The following is an 18886-nucleotide window of genomic DNA, read 5'->3' on the forward strand; positions in this document are numbered from 1 at the left end:
TATGTGGCCATTTTTTCAGTAAGACCCTTCTTGATAAAGGACTTGCTCTTCTTAAATAAAGACCTCAAATATTGAGACAGTAGCTTAAAAATACTCTTAAAATTACCTTTTGTCATATTTGTTTGATGTTATAAATTCAGCCTTGGCTTCTTAAATCACCAGGGTTATTAAACCCCTATTTCAATGGAAAGGATGGCAGTGACTTAGCTAAATGACTGCCCTTTTGTTAGAAAGGGGAGACACCTGGACTTTGGTTTCATCCTGCCATGCTGTGGGCGTTGAGAATAAGCAAAGCACCTCCTTTCTGGGCCTCAATTTTGTCCGAAGAATAAGGACATTGGTTAAAGACCTCAATCTTACCTTCTGGTTGTATCATGTTCTCACCACTAATACCCAGAACCCTCCACAGACCATTCAATACTAAGCCAAAGATGGAATACAATGCCTTTTGTGGGGTTTGTGTACTCCAGCCTGAAACTCTGGGCTAGCCTGACATTGCTTCCCATCTACTCTATGTAAACAGGGCTGTTTTCCAGCAAGCCCTGAGCATCCTAGCCTCTTCCTCTTGGTGGCCAGGGTCATTAGGCACCACTAGGCTGAGCAGGACTGCTTTTCAGTGATGGCTCAATGTGTGCCCTGTAATTAACCTGTCAGTGGGTTGCTCACAAAAGTGCTTCTTCAGAACCTTCTTGAATGAATCATAAGTTATAAACTGAAATTATCATTGTTGCTGTTATGGAAATCATGGAGCACTGATTTTTATGACCGTGTTATGATGATCAGGTGGCTGTTTTTTGCATCTTATTCCAAGTTTATTACCCAGAAAGTGTAGGGTATACTCATCTCTCCTTTCAAAACGAGTATCTTATTAAGGTATTAATAGGATTTTAAAAAAAAATCTTCAGGAAGAAATTTGAACTTCAAATATAAATCAAAATACTTAGCTAGAAAAATCTCATTGTATAGGTGGTAACACCAAGGTTCCAAAGGCACTATGACTTTGCTAGAATCACTTACTGAGTTAGATCCACAGCACAGTTGCCAACACCACCTTACTCTTGCTCTCTGTCTGCTGCTTACACTGTCTTGGCTGAGGTGGAAAGTGTAGCTGAAAGTTTTCCTGTGTCCCACCCAGCCCACAGCCACTCAGACCCAAGTAGACACACAGAGCTTATGTTAATTATAACTGTTTGGCCATTAGCTCAGGCTTACTACTGACTAGCTCTTGTACTTAAACTCAGCCCATTTCTGTTAATCTATATGTCACCATCTTTTCTGTGGCTGTACCTGTGTACCATTAAATGCTGCTCCCTGGACGGCAGACTGGCATCTTCTGACTCAGCCTTCCTCTTCCCAGAATTCTCCTTGTCTGCTTATGCCTTCTATGCTTCCTGCCTGGCTACTGACCAATCATCATTTTTTAAACTAGTGTACAAAAGCATTATACCACAGCATTTCCCCTTTGTGTTTAATTGAAAAGGAAATTTTTAGCTTTAACATAGTAAAATTGTATATAACAAAACAATTATCAAGCAAGAATTACAGTTATAATAAGAAAGATTAAGGTGGCATAGTTAGTTATTGTTTTTATAGATTAGGCTACAGTAAAACAATATATACTAGCTCACATAGAGGCTCTCAAGCCTAGTAGTGAGTGTGTGTGTGCACACGTGCTTGTGTGTGTGTGTGTGTGTGTGTGTGTGTGTGTGTGTTATCTTTACCAAATAGAATTCTGAAAGTCCAGAACCAAATTATCAAGAAGCCTGGCAACAAATCTCTCTTGTACTTTATTGGTAGTATCCGTTATTTTTTAGAATTTCTAGGTAAGTATAGTTCACATAGGTCAGGGTAAAGGTGTTCCATTCACTCTCTGAGGTTTTAATTTTTTAAATTTTTTTATTTTATAATTTAATTTAATTTTACATATCAGCCACAGATTCCCCTGTCCTCCCTCCTCTGGCCCCCCTGCCCTCCCCTCAGCCCACCCCCCATTCTCATCTCCTCCAGGGCAAGGACTCCCTGGAGATTCAGCTCAGCCTGGTAGATTCAGTCAAGGCAGGTCCAGTCCCCTCCTCCCTTCACCCAGGCTGAGCAAAGTGACCCTGCATAGGCCGAAAGATGGCTCAGCTGTTAAAGGCTAGGCTCACAATCTCTGAGGTTTTATCACCTACAGAGACAGAAATGGATATAGTAAACGGATGGCCAGATACCACCTTGCTCCTATCTCTCTGCAGATGAGGTTAAATTGGTCTTGACTATGAAGTATTAAAACAGCCGTTTTCAAAAGTTCAGTATTCTCATTCTGTTGGGCTTGTGTGAGAATATCATGAAAGACCTTTTTATTTCCCTGAATATTTGAAAAAATAAGAAGTGCTTTTAGTTTTGAAAAATGCATGCTAAGCCTTACTGTTTCCCCAGCCCTTTTACTTTAAAAAAGTACACCACACAGATGCTACAAATGTCAGTTAACTTGCTAAAATAATTCACTTTTAGATAATTCTCATTTAGATAGTGTTATGTGAATCAGCATTCCCAGATTTATCATTCTGTGATTGTAAATCTATTATTCAAAATGCCAAGATTGAAGACCAGAAAATGACAAATACAATGGCTTGTTCCCCCCAACCCCCAAAGGAACTTTGTAAGGAATTTGAAAACCAAGTGAGAAGTGGAAGACTCTTTTGTACCCGGGAGAGTGACCCAATCCGTGGCCCTGATGGCAAGATGCACGGGAACAAGTGTGCTCTGTGTGCTGATGTTTTGTGAGTATAACTCAGCTACTCCTCAGTGCACTGAGAAGGTGGAGATGCAGAGTGATGGATGGGTGACAGCAACCACGAGTCAGGCTTTTTGCCACTGTGATGTATTTGAACAGATTTACATCTTCCTAAAACCATAAGCCCATGGGCCAAATGTTATATGTCTGTGTGTCTGAGCACAAACTAATTCTATCGTCCAGTTGGAAAGCAGGTGGACAACACCCTCAGTAACACCTGTGAGTCCTGTGCCTTTGTGACCTTTTAGTGAACTAGTCATAGTACAGAACGGAGAAAGATTTTATAATCAGTAATTAACTCAGTGTGTCAGGACTGACAGGACATTTTCAAAAATTCTTTACATTCATGATATCATCTGAGAATATAAGTCACAGAAGGCCTAACCCACAACACAACTTATACAGGCCTCATTACACTTTCAGCTCCTCTGAGTTATGAACTTATGAACAAAGTTATGGGTTAAAAACTCATGTTTTGCTGTTTGTTTACTTTTTTGAGAGAAGTCTGTAACCCAGGTTAGGCTGGAACTCATTATTAGCCCAGACTACTCTCAGACTCGTGACAAACCTCTGGCCATAGCCTCTGAAATACTGCACTTACCAGTGTGAGCAACCACATTGAGCTGAGTTCCATGAACTCTTTCTTACATGTTGTCTTAATGCATTAAGTTGTAGACTACATTAAGACTGTTTCCCCTAGATAAAACTTTCCACTTCATAGTTGAAAATCAATCTTCATAATTCCTAGTTATGGTCTTTCATAACCATCATCACAATCAGCAATTACTTAGTTATTTCTATAATTATTAGTTGATTATTACTGTTCTTTCCAAGGCTATAAATCCTAAGAGAACAATGGATAGGTTGGTGTTGTTTTCTAGTGTTTTCCCAGGCTGAGTCCATTGTTGTCCCCAAAGTAGGTACTAACTGAATGATGAGTGAGTGAACGAAAGTGCACATGAATGAAGACCCTGCCGCCCATAAGCTTAAATCTACTAGTGAAGCAACACATGGGTCTGTGTACACACATTTACATACTTCAAAACAGAATGAAACCTATTCAGCAAAATAAAATTCAACAATAAAAGCACTGACAGATAAAAAGCTCATTTCTGTTTAGAACCTGGAATATCTCCTTTAAAAAGCACAATTTAAAATGGGGAGATTTAAGAGAAAGTAAAATGTTTATGCACATAAGTATGTACTTGTGTGCACATATATGTATATGCATGCAAAATGAAAAGGCCTTTTTGGAAATATGAGGTACCTTAAATCACCAGGAAAACTCCATTGCTCAGTCTGTGTCTAGTGAATATTGTGCAACACGAAGATTCAAAACATCATCTCTTCATTTATTTATTTTTCTCCAGCATGAGACAATTTTCGGAAGAAAAAAGTAAAGCAGAGAAAAAACAGAGAGATGCCGAAGAAAGGGCTAAAGCTAAAATGGAGATTGAGGTGAGGTTTAGTGAGCCAAGCTAGCTGGGACTTCTGTGTGTTAAGATGTGTACAAGCATACTACTTCAGAATGCATTGTCAATGTGTTGAACTATTCTTTTATTTTTCATTTGTGATCTCTCCCTACCTTCCTCCTTCCCTTACTCCCTCCTTCCCATTTAATAATCTAATTAATTTCTTTAAGTTTCATCTCTATCCACTCAAAATCTCCACAGACCTTGTTGTTAGTGTTTCTAAAACAAAGACTTAATTATGTTATGCTTTATTATAAATATTTATCATGGTCTTATTTCATAAGAATAGAGCCTAAATTCCCCTCAATGTATGTGTATTGTAACTGGTTTTCAAGGTAACCTTTTTCAGCTCTTTCAAATACTTCCTATCACTATCCAACTAATTCTTAACTGCCACATTCATTGAAATGTTAGATTGTTTCAAGAAAATATGCTAGTCACTGCCTCTATAACTATGACAATGATAATTTCTGAAAAATTTGGAAAAAATTTCCATATGATTTTCCTGAAAATATCCTCAAAATAGAGCTCAATCAAAAGTTCTTGGAACTTTTATGCATCATTCTTTCCTTTGTATTAGCATATACTTAATTCAGACCCCGCTATATCCCTTAAGTTTATATATGGCAATTACTTATTCTTCCCAGTTGTCTAGAAAAGGAAACTAAGGCATATTCATACTTATAACTATGAATATACTTGGTAAGTATGTATGACTGTGAACACACTATTCATATGAACATTACAAGGATAGACTTACAACTTTTTTAATGGCCTAAATATTTAAAGTCTTTGTTTTCCTCTTTGATTCCTTTTGTCAAGTTTCATTTATACACAATGCTGAGAAATACAGATGTAGAACATATCCTGCACCTTAAATATCTCATTTTCCTTGTTCAGAAACGCTGCAGTGAATTCCGGGATCGTGCAAAGAACAGAACACTTTTCTGTACCAGAGAAAATGACCCTATTCAAGGTCTGGATGGAAAAACACATGGCAACTTGTGTTCCACGTGCCAAGCTTTCTTGTGAGTATGGAGTTTTGAGGTGTCAAAGAAAGAAGACCCTTACACATGGCCTACTAGGACCAGCTTGTTTTATTCATGGGAAACTGACTCAAAATAAGCAAGGCAGTTGAGTAAGGTACATGGAGAATGTTACTAATATAGAGCTAGGGGTAAATGCTTCCAGTTACTTGCTTTGAGATGCCTTATTTTCTGTTTCTTAATCTGGAGCCTTGCTACAAAATGATCCAGTATAAATATTGGAGGTTTCATGTGCAACCCATCTAAGCATCTAGAGGGTTAAGTTCCAACACTATGATTTAACTGAGTTAAGTTGCCCACAAGTAAACATACCATACACAACCACAAACACCTATGAAATTACCTTAAATGGTATTTTACATGCTGTGAAATTTCTTATCAACTTAGAGTTACTATCTCTCTTTCACAATTTAGAATACTACTCATATTATTTCACTGAACTCAAATTAAGTACTTGATTATATTTATAATACAAAAATATTTATCTTTTTGTTTTCATTGATAATCATATATGTTTTAAATGCTACCAATTATATGTAGATAAAATATCATTTTGTTTTACAACACAATTTACATTATTTTAATTTATCAATGTATGGAGATACATATGTATATATGTATGCATGTATATATACATACACATACATATGAGCACACACATATATATATATATGTAATATATATAATCATTGGGTTATATCCATCTGTCTGACTTTTGTATTTTAGATAAAACATCCATGCATGAGCAATATATTTAAGTGTAAATAAAAGCAAAAGGTACATGATGTAGGAGATAGACCAGAAACGTGGAAGAAGGCATTGGTGCACTCTGATTTGAGAGCATGGCTGAGACCAGTCTGCCTCTCATCTTCCCTGACAATAGAGCAGATGTGCCAGTGTGTTTTCCTAAGGTTATTTTCAGCCTCTGGGTACAAGGCCACTGGTATGCCAGTGTTGATACTTCTTTGATGGATGCTGATAATCTTTTTCTCACCACAAACAGAAAGATAGTTAATAGAAAGCAAGTTTACAGACGTACTACTCCCACCATTCTTTTGATGGGGAAACTCTGAAGATGTTATAGGATCATAGAATATTGCAAGCAGTTTTGTTACTTCTTGTTATTACACAGTGATAAAGGGGCAAACTCTTCATCCCCAGGCTGAGAAGGAAGAAGAGATGATCAATGTGCAAAAATCAGTGGATCCCTTTTATTTTCATATTTTTTCATTCAGTGAAGCAGAAGCTGAGGAAAAGAAGAAGGCTGAAGCTGAAACCAGAAACAGAAGAGGGTCTGAAGACTTGGAGACATATGCCGTGAGTGGGATCTACCCTGTCACTGTGCTGGGCACATCTGCTAGGGCCTAGCTGAAAGTCATAATCCTTCAGTCTGAAATGAAGTTGACAGGAGTGCTATGTGAAACTGATACATTCTTCCTGTTAAGAGAAACACAGTGGAAAGTGAAAACTAGAATGTGAGAACTTGAGTTTTACTCCTAGTTTCAACACAAACCACTTTCCAGGGAATCTCTTCATGTATGCTTCTTGTGATGGATTCTTAAAACTTCCTATCCGAGTTAAGATTTAAAAACTTGATTTCATAAAAGCATGGCTTAAAAAAAATAGCATTTACTTTATTGTGTGTGTGTGTGTGTGTGTGTGTGTGTGTGTGTGTGTGTGGTGTGTGCATGCATGTATATGCATGTGTGGGTGCGTGGTTACCCAGGAGCACATGTGGAGGGTAGAGGTCAGAGGACAATTTGGAGGAGTTGGTTCTCCCTATCTGCCATGTGGGTTCTGGGGATTGAACTCGGGTCATCAGACTTGGTGATAACTGCCTTTGCCTGCTTAGATTCTTTCAGGGGAGAAAACATGATTTTTAAGTCTGAAATGTTGCAACAGTCATCTCCAGAGACTTGCATGTCTCTGCATTGTTTCAACGATAAAAGTCTTCTACGTTTAGACTATCCTTTCCCTTACACTACCATTGAGATAATACAGAAACTATCTGCATATTGCTTGTCTTGCTTAAACCCCACACTGTAGGTCTAAAGAGATGACTCATAGGAACAGGTGCTGGGTGACAAACTTGACACCTTGAGATCAATCATTGGAACTTATATTTTAAAAAGTAAAGCTGGATGCAGTCCATTGTGATCGCAGCACTCCTATAGCAAGATGGGAGGAGAGTCCATGCCTAGAAAGGTGGACTGAAGCAAGAGCCAGCTCCTGAAAGTTTCCTGTGACCTCGGTGATGTGTGCCTTGAGACCTTCACACACACACACACACACACACACACACACACACACACACACACACGTACACAGAGTTCATCAATCACAGGATATATTTAAATGTCCTCAGCTCCCTATTTAAATATTCTCACCTCCCTTCCAGCTTTATCACTTAACAACATTTATGCTTCTTTCAAAGTTTAGAACTACTCTAGGGTAAGCCACTACTTACCCTAAAATTAAAGAGACCATCTCCATTAAGAAATAAATATCCACATTTTAGTGACTTTTGTGTTCTGGCAAAACATGTGTTCATTCCCTCCATTTTCCTCCTGGATCTTACAGAAGCTGTGTGATGGATATCGCAAGGTCAGAAAGAATGGAGTACTATACTGCACCAGAGAGAATGACCCAATCAGGGGCCCAGATGGGAAAGTCCATGGCAACACATGCTCCATGTGTCAGGCTTTATTGTGAGTACAGCAGCGGCCCCAGGGCTTGTGGGGGGTCTGGGGCATGGGAACTATCGTGAGAAGATTTGGGGGGAGGGTCTTTAAGTGGAGAGAAAAATGCATTTTCTTCATCTAGATATTTCTCAGCTTTGAGGGTCACATTTAAACAGCGACAATCAACAGCAAAAACAAATGGAGAGCTTTCAGACTGTAACTATTAAGACGGAAACAGCTATAGATGAGTCAGGAAACACAGAGAAAGAAGTAATACATGAGATCACTTGTACGTGCAACTTCAAAAAATCCAGATGATAGTAGGCAGCAGAACATGGTTGCCAGTGGCTAGGGTAGTAAAAGGTGTGTAGTGTGGGTGAGGAGATGCTGAACAAAGGGTACAGTTGGGTGGGAAAGTCTCCTCTTTCATATCATGTCTTTGAGAGAACAGAGCCATTCTAATTCATTAACTAACAGATAGATAGATAGATAGATAGATAGATAGATAGATAGATAGATAGATAGATAGATAATACTGCAAGCTTGATGTGCAGGGCTTTGGGGTTGCTTGAGAAAAATGAAAACATTGAATCATGAGCCCATGAGTAAAATGGATCTTTGCTATGGAGATAGGACTTGTTTCTTCATAGTCTCTTTTCCCCCTTTTCTCATAGTATTCAAGAAGACAAAGCAAGAGCAAAGGTTAGAAGAGAAGCTGCAAAGGTAATTTTCTTAGACCCGCTGCTGCCCTGCCCTACAGTTTGGGTTCCACAATGGCATGATGTTCTAGGTGTCCCATAGCATAGTGTTTGCTGTCTAAACTGCATGCCTGATGGAAACAAATGAAACCTTTAACTTTCATACACACCGTAGTCCAACTGCTTGGGAGGCTGGTTTGAGCCCAGAAGTTAAAGAAAAGCCTGAGGTGTCTTTTTATTAGTTTGAAACAAGTAAGACCAGTGGTTAGTGGATGAGTGGGAGAGAGAGAGAGAGAGAGAGAGAGAGAGAGAGAGAGAGAGAGAGAGAGAGAGAGAGAGAAAGAGAAAGAGAGAAAAAACACTTTATGCAAAAATGATCATGATTAGATGCTTTCAGAATACCAACCTTATTTCATTATTGTTCAAATTTTGAGGCTCATTTATAGTGAAAATTCAGAGGGTCCACTCTTTTGTAAGGGATTTTTTTCACGCATTTGTCTTTTATTAGATTTAATTCATTAGGCATGGATTTTTTAATACTTAACTTGTGCTGTTTACTGATATTAATTTACATCATCCATACTGTTAAAGTGTATCAAGTGGACAGTAAAAGATTCCAATCATTCTAACTTCCAATGTCATGCATGTATGTTGTCGTATTTGTCATGGGGAAAGTGCTACCCTTCTTAACCCCGGTTACCAATATTATTTATTTTGACTTTCCAATCACTCTTAGTCTACTTCCTTGTTTTTCCAGTTTTAATGTTTTGTAGATCACTAAGACAAGTATGTCTGTGTAGAGGACAGGTTACTTCCACCCAATAGCCGAATACAAGATTTACCCAATGTGAATTTTTAACATCCTTGAATGGACAAACTTAATCATTATTTGGGGAAAGTTGACATAGTTTAAACAATAACTCTTTTGTTAGCTGGAATTATCTTTTTTTTATTAGTAATTCAGATCTGAAAATTTGAGTATACATGGTATATGACAAGCTACTGAGCCCTGTTAAGTACCCCCAATGCTCCTAATACACTCCTTTTTCTCTCCTCTCTGATCGTGTTGCTCTGGTTCACATCCACATGCTCCATCCCTAGATGAGGATCTCCTGAATATATGTCAGAATCCCCAGACTTCAGGCTTGCTCTCTCCTTCTTATACAAACACTAATTCCTTAGCTGAACATATGTTTCCCTTTTCTTTCTCAGAATACTGAACACAAATGATAGCTCAGAAATAACTTCAGTTCCTCCAGGAAAGCTTGTTTACTGAATCTCTTCCCCCGTGATATTTCATGAGCTTTACAGGCTGCCGCATGCAGTTCAACACACATACAGATGTATCTATTGGTATCTACCAAAATGTTCTGCCTTGTTCTGAAGTCCAGTTATAAACATTTTCAGTGCAGATACATGTTTATACTTCTGCTGCAAATGCCAGACTCTCAAGAACTCTCTTTCTTCTTTAAAAAAAACTGTAATTCCCTTTTATTCTTGAGAATTTCATATAGTATGCAATGGAATGTGATCTTATCCATCCTCTATTTCTCCCTCCCCTTCTATGCTGCCTAACACACCCTTCTTGCAGCTTCATGTCTTTCTTTTTATTTTTCCGGTAACCCACTAAATTCAGTTAGAGCTGCCAATATATGCATGGGTATGGGACCACTGACAAAAGCATGAGACCTACCAGTGGCTAGATCATCAAAGAATAATGATTATCTCTCCCTTAGGAACCATCCACTGCCAATAGCTCCTTAATAAGGATGGAGCCTAGAGAAAATCTTGCCCAACTCTGCTGGATTTTTGTGCAGGCAACCACAGCTGCTATGAGTTCATGGTTATAATGGCCATGGCGTATCCAACAGACAGCATTTCAGAGCAGTCCTTCCCATCCTACAGCTCTTACAATTTTCTACCTCCTCTTTGGTGGTGTGCCCCAACCCTTGTCAGGGAGGAAGTTAATTGGTGATGATGTTCCATCTAGGACTAAACACTCTTCCTGTAGGCACTTTGACCAGTTATGTATGCCTACTGTAAAAGGGAGCTTCTATTACCAAGGTTGAAGTCAGCTTGAGTGTGTAGGTATAAACATAACTGTTTAGAAGCCAGTTTGACAATGTGGCCACTTATTGAAATAACAAAAGCAGATTCTACCTTGGGTCCTGTTACTTCCTCAGCCATGGGCTTTGGACCAGGATTGTAGCACCAGGCATAAAATTCCCTCCTGTTGAGCAAGCTTCACATCCTATCAGAAAGCAGTTAGTTACTCCATAACAATTGTGCCACTATTATACCCATGTGTCCTTCTTGCCTGATAGGTGGGTAGCCTAGAAAGTGAGTTGAGCACTAGGTAAGACCATTGATATTTTTCTTCTAGTAATCTAGACAGCATCTTCTGGTACTATGAAAGCTGAGCAGCAGGAAAGTAGTTTCCAAGTCAGCTCGAGACTAATTTTCTATTTCTTGTAGCCAAAGTATGTGGGTTTTTTTTTTAACAAACATTTTGCTATGTAGTAGGATAGTTAACTAAGAGCAATGGCACTAGCTGGTATTGTTTTGGAGACTTCTGGGGCCTCGCTGACCAATAACTTATAGAAAGGTGCCCCATGCTTTGTATTGCAGTTTTTATTTAAAAATGGAAACAAAATTGTCTGCCCATGCAGGATAATTCTGTTCCAATTCTTTTTGCAAAATGTATTTTGAAATTAACTTACTCACTAGTTGGTTTTGAGAAAGCATTTTCATGCATATTTAGTTGTGCTTAACCTACCTACTACACCTTCCTCTCCCCAGCCTCATCCCCAGCCCCCATGCCTGCTTAATTCTATAACACCAAGTAATCCATCCTCCTCTCTAATATTTCATGTGTTCTACTATCTCTCCAATTGTATGGTTTAATTGGGTTGTGAGGCTTCCATATGGCTTTTCACACAACTTTTCTTGGGTTTAGCCCTCCCCTTATTCCTTGGTTCCCCACATATACCTGTGTCCTATCCTGATAAAGTCTTTTTACCCTCGGCGTTCAATCACTCTGTTTCTGTGTTATCTATAAGCTACAGTCCCCCTCCTTCAATCTGTACTCCCCCTCAAAGGCCCCTTTCTCTCTACCTGGTTTCTTCTTTGATCCAACTTAATTATACATGTGAAACAATGTATTTGAACCTAAGATCCTCACATGAGAGAGAACATGTAGCATTTGTCTTTGAGACTCCGAGTTATCTCACTCAGTATAATTTTTTCTGATCTGTCATTTACCCTCATGGTTTCTATTTTCTGTACAGCTGACTAGCCCATTGTGCATATGAGCTCCTGCTGAGCACTTTGTTCTTGATGATTTATTGCAACATTATCATTTCTCTTTTAATTTTTCTGAATCACTGAGCATTATTTATTACTCACAGTAAGAAAAGATCCAGGAAGAGTAGTAAGTGCCTTAAGATGTATCTTTTTCATTTCACAGGAAATCTGCAGTGAGTTCCGGGACCAAGCAAAGGATGGAATGCTCATGTGCACCAGGGAAAATGACCCTGTTGTTGGGCCAGATGGAAAAACACATGCAAACAAGTGTGCCATGTGTGCAAGTGTGTTGTGAGTATACACCCTCATTTATTTCTCCATCTAATCATTCACCATTATTCTTCCCTGAGTTTGAGATTCCAGGATGTACCATAGGTTATATGCTAGAAAAAATTCTTAAAAGCAGATGGACATGATATTAAGCAATAGTGAATAATAAAGTGACATCATGTTCTATTCACTTCTAATTGAATAGAAAATTCTATTGTCTTCTAATTATGTCAAGTGGCTAGACTCATACTAAGTGTTTATAATACTTGACAGTCTTCATTTACAACAAAAAGAAAGCACAAGTCTCAGATTGGATCAGGTGTTTTCTTTGGCCTCTCTCCTGCCTCTGATAGTCTGTGATTCTATAAATATATTCATATATGGGTTTTAGAAAGCAAGAAAGAAAAAAGAAAGAAAGAAAGAAAGAAAGAAAGGAAGGAAGGAAGAAAGAAAGAAAGAAAGAAAGAAAGGAAAGAAAGAAAGAAAGAAAGAAAGAAAGAAAGAAAGAAAGAAAGAAAGAAAGAAAGAAAGAAAGAAAGTTGGGTGGAGAATTGTGGGGCTAGTATACAAGGACTGTTAAAATACTTGACCAAGAAGTGGAATGTAGAACATTGTATTTACCCTTTTAGGGATATTGTCACTCTCTGCCAGTGAAAGGCATGCTTTGGTAAGTGCCTTAGTGGAGGGCAAAGCCCCTAAAAGATAAGCTCATGAACTAAAATGTACAAAAATGCCTGTATGTCCAGTTAGTCAAGGCCTTCTGGGACTTCCTTTTGCTGAGTGATATGGGTAAACCTGTTGCCAGAGTTCTTTTATGTGGAACAATATGGAAGGTGTCCCATTCTAGTTTATACTCCAACCATGATTATAGCCCACTAAGATTCAGGAGCTACCTTTTGAGGCTGATAATAAGACTAAGCTCCTCCTGAAAGTCACCTCAAAATAAGTGTTGGGTGATTATCTTCAAATTATGGGCCTAGATTTCTTGCGCTGCATTACTCTTCTACCCTTATCTATCTTCAGATTGTATTTATGTAAAACACAAAACTATTGATCATCTCAGTCTTCAGAGATCCTTAAGTGTATGCCTATAATTCCTTAAGAAAAGAGATAGTGTAAGTAGATCAATAGGATAAGGAATGGCCTAAGATTCATGAAATAGCAGGTTTGTCTCATTGTCCTCATTGATGGTGATGATCAGATATATGGAATGCTAATAATTTATGAGTTTTGAAATGTTATATGGCAGTAGAACATGGCAAGAATGAGGGTGGGCTTGCTGGTCCACGCTTGGATCTCAGCCCTTGGAGGCTAGAGCAGGAAGATCATGAGTTTGAAGCCTGCCTAGGCTACATGGCAAGACATTGTCTCAAAATAACAGCAAATGCAAAAGCAAAACCTAGAATCATAGGCTTATGGTGGGCCTCATAAAGCTTACTGTCGAGTCTTACTGGGCTTCTTTCATGACTGCAACTAAAATTTGAATTGTAATGTAATTATCTCTGTTAAAATATTTAAATTGTTATTTTATAGTGAAGGATTGTTTGTGTCATGATGGGCTCATCATCTGACTTGACATCCTTCCTTGCTTTCATCAATGATACCATAGTTACTTGGGAGGATAAAATTTCACAATTTAGAAAAGAATCAAGGTAATTGTGGCTTGTTATAGATTGAAGTTAGTGATCTACAGAAAATAATGGTAGCAAAGGTCCTTGCAAACTTATGTGTTTCTTTGTCATTGTTACTGCTTTTTAAGAAATGTCGTATAGATGGATTTCTTTGCATATTGTCCAAAATAATCGCACCTCTTAGGAAAGATCCTTTTGTCCTGAAAGCTTTTATATATTTATTTTTATCATCATCACTATCATCATCATCATCAGTACATGTGTGCCTCTGTGTGTGTGTGCACGACACAGAAAACAAATAAAGCTGAAAGGACAACTTTCTGGAGTCGTTTTTCTCCTTCCATGATGGGGTCCTGGGACTGAACCCAGGTCATCAGGCTTGCACAACAAGCACTTGTACCTGCTGAGCTTCCTCCCTGGTCCAGTGTCCAGGAGACTTCTGAGATTTGGTTGGGGGCATTCTATTCCTTCTGGAAATGTGTCAGAGTAATTGGAGAAATGAATTTAGCTCTTGCCATCTATTGTAGCCTAATAGAAGAGGAAGAGAAGAAAAAAGATGACCAAGGAGAGAAGGAGAAGGTTGAGGCTGGAAAGTCGAAGAGAGAAGCAATACAGGTATCTGCTCCAGGTCGTCATGCCACACATGCACAGTCATCATTCTCTTTGGCAAAATCGCAGTCTCAGCATCCTTAATGACTTTGCCAACTGGGAGCATACATTTGAATCCTTGTCTAAGGAACTGTCTGTCTCCCTTATTACATTTATTTATCCTTATTTTCTGGTGTTCTACAAGCTGGACTTCAAGCTTTCATATACTCCTTTCCTCTAGTATTTCCTTATTTGGAAACTCTCCTTTTGTGTATGTGGTGCTGATGGTAGTAGTTTCTCTCTCTCTCTCTCTCTCTCTCTCTCTCTCTCTCTCTCTCTCTCTCTCTCTCTCTCTCTCTCTCTCTGTGTGTGTGTGTGTGTGTGTGTGTGTGTGTGGTGCATTTGTAAGAGTGTGATTGTGCATCTCCTGTGTGGGAAATGGATGCCAGAGAGGAACAGTTAGTTATAACTTCCATGCTCACTCCCCAACACTGGAGTTACAGCCACACACAGCCATGCTTAGCACTTTATGTGAGAGCTGAGGATTAAAAGTATCTATTATTCCGCATACCACAAACTTCATTACCAATCCAAGATACTAAATTGTTATGCTTTTTGTCTCTCATAGTTACTATATCAAAACAATGTTTAATGTTCTATAATCATTTTAATAGCAACAATTTTATGTTCCAAATAATGTGTTACTTAAGTCTGTGAACAGGGTATCAGCTAAAACTGATATCTGACATCACTTTGTGCATCTGTAACATTTTGTTGCAAGACATCACAGTTTTTTGGGGGGCAGGGCTAAGGTAGGGGAAGTTTTATAGTAGTAATTTGGTTCTCAAACCCTCCTTCATTTGACAGGAGTTATGCAGCAAATACCGTCCCCAGATAAGAAATGGTCGGCTCCCCTGCCCCAGAAAGAATGACCCCATTGAGGGCCTGGATGGGAAGATCCATGAAAACACCTGCTCCATGTGTGAGGCCTTCTTGTAAGTACAATTGCAGCCAGTATAGCTGAGTGTCAAATGTGGGGGTGGACTGGCCAGCTTACACCAAGACACTGATAATGAAGCCTGTCTTTCTTTGTGCTGAGTTTGGGGGATATATTTTCACCAAGACACACACTGACAGCACTTTCTTTGTACTATTTTGTACTGCACATGGTAGGGTCATGTGCTAATACCAGATCTCCCCAAAGTTGATGACATAAAATTGCTAGGTCTTGATTTCTCCATCTTTGAGGTGACCACCGTGACTAATACAACAAATTGAAAATTTGTTAATACTTAATTATTATTCTTCTAGTTGCTTTCTGGGAAGAAAGACAACTCTTTATTCATCAAAAACATAGTGGGAGATGTATTTGCTGTTGTGGGACAACATTTGTGTTTTTTATTTATTTATTTATTTTATTTATTTTATTTTTTTGGTTTTTCGAGACAGGGTTTCTCTGTGTAGCTTTGCGCCTTTCCTGGAACTCACTTGGTAGTCCAGGCTGGCCTCGAACTCACAGAGATCCACTTGGCTCTGCCTCCCGAGTGCTGGGATTAAAGGCGTGCGCCACCACTGCCCGGCGTGTTTTATATTTAAAGCTTTATTTTTAAAGCAATGTTAAAAGGAAGAAGAGAGATATAGAGGAGAGGATTTATTTTCGTTTTTTCTCTTTAAAACACTATGGATTGGTGCTAGAAATGATTCTTGCCCACCCTTCTCTTGCAGCCAGCAAGAAGCAAAGGAAAATGGATCTGGTTTCAGAGTAAGGGCTAAAAGAGACATTACAAAGGTAATTATCCCGTGATGCTCCAAGCACAATAGAAAGGTCAAGTTTTGCCATTTTGCTGTAAACATCACATAGAATTATTGAAGACTCTGGCTGGGAGGAAACATGGGGTTCATATAGTCCAGAATTTGACAATAATTTTTTTTATGACTGCATAGTTAAATTCGCTTACCAAGCAGTAGTTTTCCATAAAACTTTAATCATATATCTTTAGTTTTAGTTAACTATCTACCCACCACATCCCGTTCTTAATAACCAGGGAGTATATTATTTCAGTTCTGTGGCCCTGCAGTCTCTGCCACTACTACTAACTCTGCAGCTGTAGCTAGAAAAACAGAATCACAAACCCATTAGTGTGTCTAGATTCTCTTCGATCTTTATTAGAGGGTTATGGGGGACAGATGGCCAAACTTTGATCACAGTACACAGCTTCATACTTACTTCGTTCTCAGATTGTGCGATGGAAATTTGAGCCTCGAGAGAAGGAAGTAATTACAAAACTGGTGTTTTATTGGTATTAGCACCCATATTTTAAATTTCTTACAACAGATAAAGTAGAAAGAAAAAATACAATTTAAATGTAGGGGTCCTGACCCCAAGCCCAGAAGTCTTCCTCAGACACTTTGCTTTATTTATTTATTTATTTTTGGTTGTCAACTATGGGAGAGAAATTTTATAAATGCAGCATCCCTAAGAAATATTTTTGGTGGTTCACAATGATTGACTCTAGGTAACTTACTACAGACCATGGTAACTTCTCTGTACCCATCAAAGGCCATGAGCACTAGAATCAAATCTCGGAAGAACCCCTGAGTTTTGAACCTGGGCAATGACTTACTTACACACTTAAATTGCAGACAAGTGTGAATCTGAAATTTAAAACAACATGAGTGTTTTAAGTTTCCAATGTCTTCAAGAGAAAGTCCTTCAGTAGAATGCAGTTTCTGCCATCACATTAGCTTTGGCAGGCCTATCATGTTGCTAATTACGAGCAATCAAGGGATCTGGGAATAAACAAGAAAGAAGAACTATGGGTGGGGATGTGTTCTCTATCCTTACTGGCTTTTAACTAGAGAAGAGGATTTTAGAAGAAACACAAAAATCAATCCTAATTGCCACCAGTAAGTGACCCTCTGCTGTTAAGTGATTGGCTTTTTCTCTCTCGTCTTCATATTTTAGAGCTAGCATCTCTTAGGTACTTTCTAGACTTTAGACACTAAGCATTTACAAACAAATATTGACTGTATAGTGTCCATTATTAAATTATGAAGTATATTCTTATTTCCATTGTGTATGCAAGGCAATTCAACCTCATTTAGGCTTTCTTGGTAGGAAACTGGAATTCTAACAATGTGACATTGCCATGAGCAGAGTGGTGCTTGCTGGACCACACTTGGGACATCATTCTAAACTCTTCAGAAAAGGAAGAGGATCTAATGCAACAGATGTTGTTGAAATGGTGTCATAAACAGAAAAACTGCAGTATCTGGGCATATATGGCACTTGAGAGAGAATATGGGGAGGCATTTCTAATATGCAGTTGCTGGTGCTTTAGAGTTCTGTTCCAGTCTACTTCCATCCTGCCTTAACCTCATTTGATCAGCTGGGAGCACATTAGTCAAGGAACATCACTGTATCTATAGCTTTCAAGGATACAAAAAAGACATTTGTAGAAAAGAGATGGGAATTCACTGAATTCCAATTACCTTCTCCAGCCTCAATATGAAGAATCTGAAGGAGATACGTACTGACTTTATCAAAGACTCAAAGCAAAAGAAGCTAAGAGGCCCATCTGTCAGGCCCACCCGACACTGAGAATCACTACAAGGAAACAGCTTGTATGGAGGGTCTAAGACATGGGGTTGTTTCCTGATTAGAATCTACAAGCAACTCCTTGTAGGAATGGAGGTTGAAGCCACTATTGCAGATGCCAAAGTCAACTATTTAAATAAATTGACTTAATCAGTTGTTGAAGACAAATGGAAAGCTTTTTTTCCAAATATTGGAAGGAATCTAATTTGGAAGAAGAAAAATTTTCCTGAATATTTATTAATATTTCGTCTTCATATACTGCTCTCAAGGAACATATTCATCATATTTTATTAATTTAGGAAAATAAGCCTTAAATATAGGAATCTCATAAGATTTGTTAAGATTCCAATACTCAGCCGGGCGGTGGTGGCGCACGCCTTTAATCCCAGCACTCGGGAGGCAGAGCCAGGCGGATCTCTGTGAGTTCGAGGCCAGCCTGGGCTACCAAGTGAGTTCCAGGAAAGGCGCAAAGCTACACAGAGAAACCCTGTCTCGAAAAAAAAAAAAAAGAAAGAAAGAAAGAAAGAAAAAAGTTTCCAATACTCCTCAAAGTAGTATTGTAGCTAACTTGTTGGAATTATCTGGTAGAAATTTTATTTGGGGATGAAGCATCTGGAAAGGTAATGGAACAGCCACAGGTCTTTAAAAAGAGATTGGAAAATACCTTTGTTATGTATCATGCAAAAAGGAATCAAGAGAGTATGGAAGATAGGTGAACTTTGAGGTTTTTCTTCAGAATATGAAAGTGTTTGATTCTATATGTATGCTATTTTTATTGCATTATGACAGAATAGAAATAAGCAATAAGCCCCTGAGCAAGGAT

General features: G+C 38.6%; 1 protein-coding gene across 1 annotated transcript in view; it reads left to right on the forward strand.

Moving 5' to 3' along the window:
* The window catches only part of Spink5 (serine peptidase inhibitor Kazal type 5), a 75329-nt gene that overhangs the window by 36545 nt on the left and 19898 nt on the right, over window positions 1-18886 (forward strand). The window contains exons 9-18 of the mRNA XM_059246735.1: window positions 2635-2762; window positions 4147-4234; window positions 5149-5276; window positions 6530-6611; window positions 7875-8002; window positions 8650-8698; window positions 12140-12267; window positions 14405-14492; window positions 15333-15460; window positions 16191-16254. Of these exons, the coding sequence (XP_059102718.1) occupies window positions 2635-2762; window positions 4147-4234; window positions 5149-5276; window positions 6530-6611; window positions 7875-8002; window positions 8650-8698; window positions 12140-12267; window positions 14405-14492; window positions 15333-15460; window positions 16191-16254 (1011 nt within the window). The remainder of the gene's footprint in view (window positions 1-2634; window positions 2763-4146; window positions 4235-5148; window positions 5277-6529; window positions 6612-7874; window positions 8003-8649; window positions 8699-12139; window positions 12268-14404; window positions 14493-15332; window positions 15461-16190; window positions 16255-18886) is intronic.

The sequence above is a fragment of the Peromyscus eremicus genome, chromosome 19 (assembly GCF_949786415.1).
Source record: "Peromyscus eremicus chromosome 19, PerEre_H2_v1, whole genome shotgun sequence".
Taxonomy (NCBI): Eukaryota; Metazoa; Chordata; class Mammalia; order Rodentia; family Cricetidae; genus Peromyscus; species Peromyscus eremicus.